The following is a 13,119-nucleotide window of genomic DNA, read 5'->3' on the forward strand; positions in this document are numbered from 1 at the left end:
GCAAAAGAGACAGTTACATTACAGTGATGATTAAGCCAAAAAGCAATTTATTACCAAAATCGAAAAATCTTTGGACAAGACCAAAACATGAATTACATCCGCTCTAGGCTTGCACACCGTGGACAACTGAAATATTAAGGAGAATAAATTCTAGACATTTTAGAGGGAGTAATATAATAATTATTAATAAGTTTCAGATGTGATTCATTTTGAATTGTTCTTTCTAAGGGCCTAATATTTGAAACCTTGCAGGCACGGAGAAAAATCACGCAAAATTTTTAGGATTTTTTTTAGACCTTGTAGTGTAATGTAGGAGTCTCTGTTTCACATAGAGAACACTACATAGCAACATAGACACGTGTCAAGTTAAAATTTGTGTTTTCTAAATTTTTAAGGGCCTCACTGTACCAATGAGACTTCTTAGAATACCTTGTCTAAATCGCGAGCTTTTGAATATCAGGCACTCAGTATTGTATAGAGACAGAGATAAGAAAGGGAAGCATTTAAGTAATAAGATAAGGATGTCTGATCTCTCTGCAAGCTTAGCCCATTTTGATGGGTTGTGGTTTTCAAGAGCAATTCCAGCTATTTAATTTACAAAAAGAAACATAAATGAGTAACTTATAAATTATATACTCTGCAGCTAGTATAACAAGTCATTGGGAACACATTAAGGGAACACAATTTTACAGTACACTTTCAAAAGCATTGAACAGGTATAGATAATAAAAAGATGTCCAGAAAACTGCAACTTCTAGGGAATATAGGAATATAGTAATATAGTAGGTACAGGTACACACACACACATATATATATATATATATATATATATATATATATATATATATATATATATATATAGATAGATATTTATACAGCCACCAATCAGCAGCTCCAGAGCCTACCTAGGTTTCCATTTCAACAAAGGATATCAAGAGAACAAAACAAATTAGATAATAGAAGTAAATTGGAAAGTTGGAAAGTTGTTTAAAATCACAAGATCTGAATCATGAAAGAAATAAATTGGGTTTTATGTCCTTTTTAATATTAATATAGTAATATTAATACAGCAGGAAAATCATATCTGGCATAGTCATTATCAAAATCATGTAATATAGAATATAGGAAAAGTTTGTAGTGTATCTATCACCTGTAAGTGGAGTAAGATTAAACTGAAGGGTATGCTATAACTCTGTGTGACAGACTATGTGGCCCAGAGCATACTTGCCGTAGGAGATATCATTAAAATGATGCATTATCAAGGATAATTGCATTAAATAATGATGTTGGCTGTTTATTCTTTTTATTATAGTCCCATTAAAGGGACATAACAGTGTGATAATAAAATAATCTAATGTGGTACAACTTTTTATATTTTCAAAAAGGCCTAAATGTTCTTAATGTTTATCCTTTAAAAACGTTTTAAATGTTTAGCTCAAGTACAGTACACTCAGAAGACAACTGGCAGTGGTATATGTATTTAGTAGCTAATCAGCAGCGTGTACTGCTCATCTGCAGCAAAGCATTGTGGCTCATAAGTTAAAGGGACAGTCAAGTCAAAATTAAACTTTCATTATTCAGATAGGGCATGCCATTTTAAACAACTTTCCTATTCACTTTTAGCATCAAAATAGCTTTGTTCTCTTTGTATTCTTTGTTTAAAGCTAAAACTAGATAGACTCATATGCTTATTTCTAACACCTTGAAGGCCGGCCCTTATTTCGATGCATTTGGCAGTTTTTCACAGATAGAGGGTGTAAGTTCATGTGTGTCATACAGATAACATTGTGACCACACCTGTGAATTTAGTGAGAGGGCACTGACTGGCTAAATGTAAGTGTCAAAAGAACTGAAATAAGGGGCAGTCTGCAGAGGCTTAGATACAAGGTAATCACAGAGGTAAAAAGTGTATTAATATAACCGTGTTGGTTATGCAAACCTAGGGAATGGGTAATAAAGGGATTATCTATATTTTTAAACAATAACAGTTCAGGAGTAGACTGTCCCTTTAACTTTGTAGAGGTTAAACACATTGAATGCACTATTATATCCTTTTAAAGGGGCATGAAAGTTCAACTTTAGCGATTCAGTGTATACAATTTTAAGAGACTTTTCAATTTACTTCTTATATAATAAATTACTTAATTCTCTTGGTATCCTTTGTTGAATAGAATACCTAGGTAGGCTAAGAAACAAATGTACTACTGGGAGCTAGTTGGTGATTCGTGGCTACACACATTATATACCTTTCATTGGCACACCAGATGTGTTCAGTTAGGTCCCAATAGTGCATTGCTGCTATAAAGCTGATAACATGCTCTAACACAAGCATTTATTTTTTTTTTGCACTTTTACTGATTAAGTTCTATGATAAAAAAAAATTCTGCAATAATAAATTCTCATAGAAATAATGTGTTTTACAGGGGTTTCTGTAACTTAGTGTTCATGTTTAACGAGCTCCCTTTTGGCAGTGAATAGGTTACTATAAGCATGCTAAACTAACAGCTGGTCCCCAAGCATCAGCAGCAAAATGTGACTGCAATAAACCTTATCCCACCTTCTCTGGTAGAGTCCATTGTTACCACTATGGGAGGGGAGGACATTGATGTGTTAGCTTAATGATATATTCTGAAATGCTGGTAAATAAATGCAAATGACTGTGAACAATATGTGTTTTCATAACAAAGTCATACTGAATCACTGGCAAGTACAAGATTCTTACTTCCCTGGAAATATCTACTATTTAAAAATAAACCACCCTACTTTACAACCAATCTTTCAGGAGACCAAAATGCTATTGCTGTCTGAGAATGTCAAAACAACATACAAGCAGGACTGGAGGGTAAGGACAGTGGGTTACCTGTTTATAATCAAATAAACTGTGAAAGTGTGAATATTTAGAAGTTTAACTTTGATAAGCTGTGTGTCCTAAATGTATTTTATAAAAGCACAGCAGAAAAGTGTATGACTGTGTGTAGTCATAAACATACATCTCTCTCTGTGTGTATGTATATATATATATATATATATATATATATATACACACATATACACATATACATATCTATCTATCTATCTATCTATCTATCTATCTATCTATCTATCTATCTATCTATCTATATATATATATATATATATATATATATATATATATATATATGACATAGACAAAGTGTAGAGGTGGAACAACATAGTTTTAATTTACCATGTCAGCCAAGACATTTTACCTTGTAGGATACTCTGTAAATATATATTGATAAATCAAATGTTATTAAAGGGATAGGAAAGTCAAAATTAAACTTACATGATTCAGATCATGTAATTTTAAGTTACTTTTAAATTCAGTTCTATTTTCAAATGTACTTTGTTTTCTTGGTATTTGTTGTTGAAAAAGAATATGTATATATCTTATGCTACTGGTAGCTAGCTGGTGAATGGTGCCTACACACATTTGTCTCTTGTGATTGGCTCACTAGATGTGTTCAGCTAGCTGACAGTAGTGCATTGATGCTTTTTCAGCAAATGATAACAAGAAAATTAGGCAAATTTGGTAACATAAGAGCTGACTGCAACGGTGCGACTCTGGACAGAGCCCTCTACCCATTTGATCCCTATAATTGCTACCTTGTATACTGCCTATGTTTATAGCGCTGCGGAATCTGTTGGCACTCTACAAATAACTGATAATAATAATAAATAATAGTAACAGAAACAAAAAGTGCTGTTTCTTATTATTACTATTGTTATGGTTTGATACATTTATCTCTGGTCTGTTTATAATTAAGAGATATTTTTGTGTAAATATATTAACCGTGCATAGATTAAGATAATTAAAATGTATTTGTCTTTTTTTTCAGTGAAATTATGGCTAATGCAGAAAGTGGTGCTACTCTAAGAAATGAAGGTGCCACCAATCTGTTGCCTGGTCATATTCAGAAGAATGTAGTGGGGGTCACAGGAGCTCCCTGCACATCTCCTTCACTGGTGAAGGGTCTGGAGCGGGAGCCTGGGTATAACTGGCAGGCTACCAAGAGCTCCCTGAAAGAGAGGTTTGCCTTTCTCTTCAACAATGAACTGCTTAGTGATGTGAAGTTTGTTGTTGGGAAGGGCAGACAGGCTCAGAAGATCCCAGCCCATAAATTTGTGTTAGCAACTGGGAGTGCTGTGTTTGATGCCATGTTTAATGGGGGAATGGCCACCAGTTCTGTGGAGATTGACCTGCCAGATGTGGAGCCTTCAGCTTTTCTTGCCCTCCTCAGGTACTCAGTAGCTTGTGCAATAAAGAGATTAGAGTTCTTGTATTTTGCTTTAGGTTTGGGGACCAACTTACTAAAGTTTTCTGTACCAAGAGATAATTAATCTACCATCACTTCCTCCCATTTGCTTTTGGAGAGTTTTATGTTTCCTGTTTTATTTAGAGACTTCATTTAAGATTTTATTACTATTTGAGTTCTTATTCCTACACTCAAAATGGAAGTTAGAGAACAACGACGAGTTGCCAATTGTGACACTAATGAGTTGCTTTAGATTAATTAATGCCAATCATATCATAGGGACTAGAATGTCTCTTCAGTGACTGTCATGTATGACCTTGGATCAGTCATGGTCTTTGCATAAGACAACCTTTTTTTATAGAAGCATAAAGAGTAGGCAATGTTACCATGAACATTTGTAAATACTGGACATTGCTACATGTAGCTTATAAATTAACCCTCTGGCTTTAATAGATGTCAACCATATATTTATAAGTAATTATGTGTTTCATGTATAGAAATATGGTGCTGCCCTTTCTGGCAGCTATAGGGTTAAATCAAGATAACCAATGCATTATTTCTGGCTATGCCGCTGTTCATATACCTGGTCACTCAGTGATCAACTCATTGAAAATAGAATATCCACGAGGCAGACTCAAGTAATCCCAATCCTATTAGTATGATGACTCACATGCAGTGTTAACTATCCTTCCTGTGCGACTGAGAAGCCTGTTTGTCTCCAAAGGAAATTTGATAGATCAGGGGTGTCAATCTCTAGTCTGTGAGGGCAGCAGATAGGTCAGAGCTGGATAGTTTATGTGTGAGGAATAAGTAGAATGTACTTGACTGACTAATTGTGCCAAAGCAAAGAGATTCTAAAACCAGGGCTTACGTTTGAGGATTGCAGGTCTATGTATACTATTGCAGTACAAATTAAAACTGGCCAGTTATGGTCAATAGTTCAAAAGTCTTATGTGGTGTTGATCATACAGTAACAAAAGTAGAAATTAAATCCAAAATACAGAATTTCCATCTCAAACATTGAAAACTCAGCTCTCCATTTTTGCAACAAATAGCATGTTTTATTCACATGAATTTGTTTAAATGGAGAGCTGTGTTTTCATTGTTTGATATTTATAAGAAGAAACCTACAGCAATAATATTCAAAGTGAGTGCTTAATCCATATGGAAAATCAGTAGACTTTTCTACAAGATTGTGATCGACCCCAATATTCTTGTTAAATCAAGAGGTTCTGGATCATTTGTACATATAAGTATATAAACACACATATATTTATACACCCAAACACACACACGCACACACCTATATATATATATATATATATATATATATATATATATATATATATATATACACACATATAAACATTTATATATATATATATATATATATATATATACAGACACACACATATTTATACACACACACACACACATACTTATACACACTCATATTTCATGACCATACAAAAAAAATTGTTCAAATATATAAATGTAATGCAAAATAATTTCATCAACATAATTATTTGCAAGCTACATATTGTTTTGTAATATCTGTAAGCTCAGATGTGCTTTTGAGTAATACTACATTATCATTGTTATCCTCCTTAGGTTTCTTTATTCAGATGAAGTACAGATTGGACCAGAAACAGTGATGACCACCCTGTACACTGCTAAGAAATATGCAGTGCCTGCCCTAGAAGCTCACTGCGTTGACTTTCTTACCAAAAATCTGAGAGCAGATAATGCCTTCATGCTTCTCACTCAGGTAAATCCTTGTGACGCATCAAACCTTTTCAATGTCACAATAGAGGGGTGTGGACATGTAGGGCTTAATAGCACACAGTTCTGGTTCCCTTAACCTTGTAACTCTACAAAAGGACGTTAAAAGGGACACCACATTAACCCTCAAATCCTGTCCACACTGCTCTAATTAACAATTTCTGCCACCACCAAAACTTCTAAATTAAAGGGGCGTTTTGGGACCCCCAAAACTCACACAATTTAACAATTAGGTAACGTGCCTTTAACCTTGTCTCAACAGGAGTGTGAATTCAGATATTAGAGCCCAAAGACAAAAGGGGATTTTCTATGTGTTTAATACCAAAAATATAAATACAGGTTACAGAGTGTGAAATTATAAAGACATTCAAAATAACATACAGTTACAAAGTTACAATTATTTAAAAAGAAAATGGGACATAAAAATAATAGAAACACAATATCCACCTTATTACCAAGTTCCTTTAGATTTGTAGAGAACTGCTGTTAATGATGTTAGTGGCTTGGGTCCCAGGGCAATTCTACCCCAGCCTTTCTGTTACATCAAGTTTAAAACTCAAAGTTTCTTTGTCTTGTCAAAGTCACCGCTATTGTTATAATTTATGACGAGTTCAGCCAATGCAGCTAGTCTTAGCTCCCAGTATCAGTCTCCAAGGGAGGGGGAGGTCTTGAAACTTCTTACATTCCTATACACAGTTACACAAAGAACACTCCACCTCAGACCTGGGACAGGCTAAGGAGGGGGGTCTCAGCTTACAGCTTTTCTGAAAACAGATTTCACACAAAGAAAAAGCAATTCACATTAACCCTTTACAGGCTGAGACCACAATACCACCACTGCGGGTTAGCCAATCCAGGTATCAACTACTCCACATGATTGTATCATGACAATCCTCATGGATTCTGTTCTGCTGGACTATGACATCAAAATTGACGCTAATATCTCAGAACTATATGACTTTATTTTAAACTTGAGATGGTTTGAAGTCTGAACTTGCATATGCAAGCTCTAGTTTGTGCAAAATTCTCCTTGAAAATATGATATAATGTCACACACAATGTGAGTTATAGGGGGGCAGTCTTCTATTTTGCAACCCCATTGGTTTGAGGAGAAGGGTAAAAAGGTAAAAAATGTCTGCTGTCCTTTAGCGCTGGCCATGTCCCACAGCTGCCTAACCACACACCCAGACCACCTGGCTCTGCCCTCAGAACAGCTGTGACTCCTCCTGCCCCTGGGACACTTGTAACTACGCCTCCACCCACTGCCCCCAACCGTGGAACACCCGTGACTCCACTAAGAAGTGTTTCCTCCCTCCTAATAAGGTTTCTGGAACTTTAACTCATCACACATTATGAAGGCTGGAAGAATCCTGATTGATGTAATTTTTAAAAAATAAAAATAACATATTGTTAGTTTATCTTTAGAAACAATCTCTTAAGTATGTTAGCAACTAGTGTGTTCGTGCACACAACATAGAAAGAATAGTATCTGATGCTTGTGTTACAATTGTAGAATTGCTATCTATGTCTGATCTCTATCTGTCTGAGCTGTTGTTTTGTATGTTCAAACAGGTTTCCTTTGGTAATGAGTAGACCATTGCACAGACAAGTAATTTATTTCAGCCAATTTGTTTGTCACAATAAAATATAAAAACAATAATATATATATTTGTTAATGAAAAACCATTCCCCGGTATTTCTATGGAGAACATCTTTAGGGCAGCAGCTTAAACATAAATGCTAGTGGTGTCAGGATTGGCCAAGAACACAATAAAGCAGTTATTCTTATTAAATGACAAAGGAATTGATACACTGACATTGCTAGATCACTTGTGCAAATTTTTCCTTTTAATATTAAGGCATAATTAGTTTGAGACTTGATGTGAGTACTTTATAACACATGTCTCAGTATAAAACAAGAAAAAATAAAGTCTTAAAGGGACATGAAACTAACAGAAAGTCCATGGTTTTGTACTACTGAGTCCTGGGCAGTGGCCTCTCCATTTTACTTATATTTATAGGGGAACACTTTTACTTATAAGGGGGGCACTTGCCCACCGGTGCACTTGTTGTGGGTGGTGTCAGGCTGAGCTCTGGGAACCTGGGTAAAGTGGTGGTGGGCAAATTATGGCCGGCCACAGTTGGGGGGCACAAGGGGACTAGCCTTGTGCCCCAATGCCACTGGTGCCTTGACTCTACTGCTCATTGTTCATCTATTGTTTTTAATAAACAAACATTTTGAAACATTCTGTTTTAGATTGTGCAGAGAACAGGACAGAGCTTAGACAGTGCTAACTTTACATATACGTGTGAGGATAATGCACAAGTAGTAAGTTTCTCTTGTTTTCCACTGCTACCCACTAAGCTTAAGATGCAGACATTATTTCTTGTTATGTTTCCCAGTATGTAGCCAGAATTATCAAGCAGCCACCCATTAGGTACCTGCATGGGTGTAACTGCAGTTATCCCAGTTGTTTTGCGAAATTGATTTATAGTTGTGTCACGGTTTCTCTCAAAGAACCTTGGGACTACTAAATCATTCTCAAGAGTGCAAATATTCAGGCACCAGATTTTTAGGCCCCATCCCAGATCATATAGACCCTGTCCCAGATCACTTGGCACTGCCCCTAAACTACCAAGTATGCATATTTTTGACATATATAATGCACTAGGTAAACAGCAGATATGGAAAGAAATCAGACACTTTATTAAATACACAAACATATTGATTTCTTGTTCTCATAGGCTCGACTGTTTGATGAGCCGCAGCTGGCCAGTTTGTGCTTTGATACTATAGATAAGAACACTGTAGATGCCATCAGTGCCGAGGGTTTCACAGATATTGACATTGGTGAGTATCAATGTTGTCCTTTTATAACATAACTTACATATAATGAATTTACATTAAATATGTATGAAATATGAGATTTATATTCCTCACACTATAGCCTCAAAGTAAATAAATGAAAGGGATATGAAATTACATAGTATGATTGGGCTGCAAAGTGCATAACATACATTTTATTTAAATTAGAATGATTATTTGTGCACTTAGTTTATGCACAAGGACACTGATTGGTATGTAAGCTCAATGTAAAACCCATGAAGCATATTTACCAGTCTGCACTGGATTCAGCACAGAGGTTGGTGCTATTTAATAGCAGTTTACTTGTGTTGTTATGCTGGGGCAGTACAGCATGAGTTTTTTCTATGTACTGTGGAGGTGTTTGATTTTGAGAATGGAGAAATTTTGTGAATGTAGCCGTTAAGGAGCAGTAGAGTTATATGAGCCTAAAGCATCTATTCTATCTGCAATCTCAAAGAACCATTGAAATATCTTTGGGACACTGTTTCAAGATTTTAGCGAATACTGACACAGAGTTATTACAATATCCCAAGTTTTTGAGTAAATGAAGAAAAACAAGAATGAATAACCCATGGATATTGAATTATGTTTAAAAGAGATGTTTTTTTACTAAACTGGGACTTTGCAAAGAATGTTATAATCTCTCTCTGGCTGCCATTGCAACATTTCTTTGATTGTTATTATTCTGCAGTTGGTATATATGTTGGTTGATATATTTTTTAAGGGTCATTATAGTCAAAAAATGACATGCTTCTAATCTGTTTGGGATTTGCAGAGCACTGCTGGTCCCGAGCTGAAAACGCTGCTGATCCAGTCAGCAGCTCTAGTTTTACATCTGAGTGCGACTAGCGCTGCTAATTGGATCAGTGGTATTTCCCTCTCAGGACCAGTAGTGGGCTGATTCCCCTTCACTACCGGAACTTTCAGAAAAGAACTTGCCCAAAATACCGGTGACTTTTAGCATTTTTGCTATCACTTCATTTAAACAGAAATAGATTCTTTTTTTTTTTATTTACCTGTCAAAACTATATATATATTTTTTTTAGTAGACAACCCAAATTATTGATCTAGGCCCATTTTGGTATATTTCATGCCACCATTTCACCTCAAAATGCGATCATATAAAAAAATATATATCGCCATTTGCTTTTTGGTAATTAGAATGCCACTAATTGCAGCTGTGCACCACACAATGAGTTAATTACATTGCTTAAACAATGTCCATTCGGAATATAGCAGTATTAGGCTTTTGAAGTCGGAAATGTGCACTTTCAAATCTTACCAGAATGGGGGCCAAAATACTTGGAGCACAATGCAAATATTGTTTTTACTATACATAATTTTATTATCTTGGGGCCATATTACAAGTGGTGCGCTATTGAGCGCTTTGGCTTAAGCATTAACACCACAAGAAATAAAGATTACACGCGTGTCTGGTTTTACTTTCAACTTGTAATATGTGCACTAACCTACATGCGCATAATCTTTATTTCTGGTGGTGTTAACGCTCGAGCCAAAGGGCTCAATAGCTCACCACTTGTATTCTGCCCTAAAGTAATAAAATTTTGCATGGTTAAAAAAAACTCTTTACAATCTGCTCCAAGTATTTTGGCCCCCATTCTCTTAATATCCAGAAGTGCACACTGCCGACTTCACATGCTTAACACTGTTATATTCCAATGAAGATTGTTTAAGCAATGTAATTACCTCATTAACTTCAGGACTTTGGATATCATGACCAAACTTGCTTATTCTCCCCATAGACTTTAATTGAGAGCACAAAAGAATAAACCCAACACATTCCAATGTTCTTCACATACAGAAATGTTCTTTTTATTTTAAATACATATTTTTATTTATATCTATATATACCTTTATATCTATTCATATAAATAAATAAGGAGAGATATTTATTTGACATTAACATTATCAGATATATATAGAAATACATATTTAATAATAAAAAGTCATTTTTTTTCTTTGTGCAGAACATTGGAATAAATATGCGTAAATGCACTTAGGGTTTTGCGCTGTAGGTCTAACACAGTGTCGAGTTTGCGCACATTAAGAATAAATCATTATAAAGTGCGTATGTAAATATTTAATATAAAAAAAAAAAAGAGAGAAAGAAAGAGAGGGAGAAAGATATCTATTTTAAAATACAAAGAACATTTTTCCCTATATAAAGAATTTTGTAATGTGAAATGGTTTGCACTTGTAATCTAGACCATAATCTGCAAAAATCTATTTTCTCTTCCTATAACAGCAGAGTGCAGTATTGCTGTGAATAAGAATTAAACTTGCATAGAAAAAAATAGTTAAAAGGTAGGACTGGTTGTCAAAATCTCTTTTAGCATATTTGTTTGTTTGCGTTTCTAAACTTTTAACTTTTTAGATTATTCAAATACTTTGGTACATATTAAAGGGACATTCTGTAATTTTTGCTTTACTCCCACTTGGGAACTGTAACTGTAATTTTTGCTTTACTCCCACTTGGGAACTGTAACTGTAATTTTTGCTTTACTCCCACTTGGGAACTATGATTGGCCGGTTCATGTGACTGACAATTCTGATTGGCTGTGTCTTGCTTAGTAGCTAGCTCCTATTAGTGGATTGCTGCTACTAAGCTTACCTAGATATGGTTTCTAACAAAGGATACCAAGTGAATTAAGTAAATTTGAGTCAGTTGAATAGTCTCTTCAAATTGCACACTTTTCTGAATGATGACATTTTCATTTTGATTTTCATGCCTCTTTAATGAGATACTAAAGTTTATTTGCAATGAACGATTTTTTTACATTCTCTACTGTACTGATATAAGCTGGCTAAGTTCTTCATGATAACAGGGAAGTGGTGTCAGTACAACATATTCCCACTTCTGGTGTACAGACAGTTCCTCTTTAAAGGGACAGTATACACCAATTTTCATATAACTGCATGTAATAGACACTACAATAATGATGAATATGCACAGATACTGATCTAAAAATCCAGTATACAACATTTTAAAAACTTACTTAGAAGCTCCAAGTTTAGTACTGTTGATGAGATTAGCTGTAACACCCAGTGAAAGGGACTGGGAGCAGACCCCCCCCCCCCCCCCGCATATAAAAAGTCAGATTAGACAAACAGGAAACAGCAGGAGTCTGTAAACGTGTGTATACATCTGACACTTTGAGGCTTGGTTAGTAGTCAGAAAATCAGCACAATGTTATTAAAAAATAAGCAAAACTATACATTTTTACAAAAACTCTCCCAGATAAGCTATATAAATGGATCATCTACAAAACATTTATGCAAAGGAAAACCTAGTCTACAATGTCCCTTTAAGTGTCAGACGATATTGAGCTTGGGATTGAGAATGTATATTTTATTTAATAATGCTTAGTTTAGATCTGTTTCTGATTGTATTGTCATAGGTTCCTCTAGTGCTTGGCTAATTATGTTAGGTATCATGGGGACAATGTATTTTATTACAAGACACCACAGATGAAGAGTCTGAATGCAATATGTATAATATTAGACCACCTAATGTTACTGTGAATATCCATACTCTTTTGTTTGTTTTGCCAGGAAATGCTGATTTGATTGCTCTTGTAAAACTGTTTGAATCAGTTACAAGTGATTGCAGAAAAGTGTGTTTTTCCACCACTCCCTCCTTTCCGCAGTAGAAATGGATCCTGTTACATCCTAAATTCTAAGTCTTAAACAATCTACACAGTGATGACCTCATCACTTGTTGGATCCACTAACAAAATTACATTTTTAAATGCTTTTAAAACATTTAGGTCTAGATTAGAAGTCGTACGCTAAAGTTAGTACGGATTGCTATAAGCAATGTCGAGCTTTTCAGGTTAGTCTGAGTTTAGACCTTGCTTAACCCTTTGAGTGCTAAGCACTTTCCCACCTGGGTGCTAAGATTTTTTTTTTTTTTTTTTTTTTTTTTTTAACTTCACCCCCCCCAGATCCCCAAGAAAGATTAGGTGGAAAGATTAGGTGATTACCAATGGTGGGTCTTGGGGGGGGGGGGGGAGGGTTTAGCTGCTTAGATGCCGGAGATACAGGCTTCTAAGCAGCATGCCCCCTGCTCCTATACTTAACATTGTTAAGTATAAATAAAGTCACACGATGATGTCATCATGTCATTACGCGTGATGTCACCATGCAAAACGTTAATCCCCGGCGATGCCTGTCATT

General features: G+C 35.3%; 1 protein-coding gene across 2 annotated transcripts in view; it reads left to right on the forward strand.

Annotated features, from left to right (window-relative positions):
- The first annotated feature begins 2,790 nt into the window (after positions 1–2,790).
- Positions 2,791–13,119, forward strand: part of BTBD1 (BTB domain containing 1) — a 61,532-nt gene continuing 51,203 nt past the window's right edge. Inside the window, exons 1-4 of one of the 2 annotated variants that reach the window (XM_053717420.1) lie at positions 2,791–2,842; positions 3,858–4,259; positions 5,886–6,042; positions 8,802–8,907. In XM_053717420.1, coding sequence (XP_053573395.1) covers positions 2,811–2,842; positions 3,858–4,259; positions 5,886–6,042; positions 8,802–8,907 — 697 coding nt within the window. In that variant the 5' untranslated portion in view covers positions 2,791–2,810. The remainder of the gene's footprint in view (positions 2,843–3,857; positions 4,260–5,885; positions 6,043–8,801; positions 8,908–13,119) is intronic. The other variant, XM_053717421.1, reaches the window with a different exon arrangement.

This window comes from Bombina bombina, chromosome 6 (genome assembly GCF_027579735.1).
Source record: "Bombina bombina isolate aBomBom1 chromosome 6, aBomBom1.pri, whole genome shotgun sequence".
NCBI lineage: Eukaryota > Metazoa > Chordata > Amphibia > Anura > Bombinatoridae > Bombina > Bombina bombina.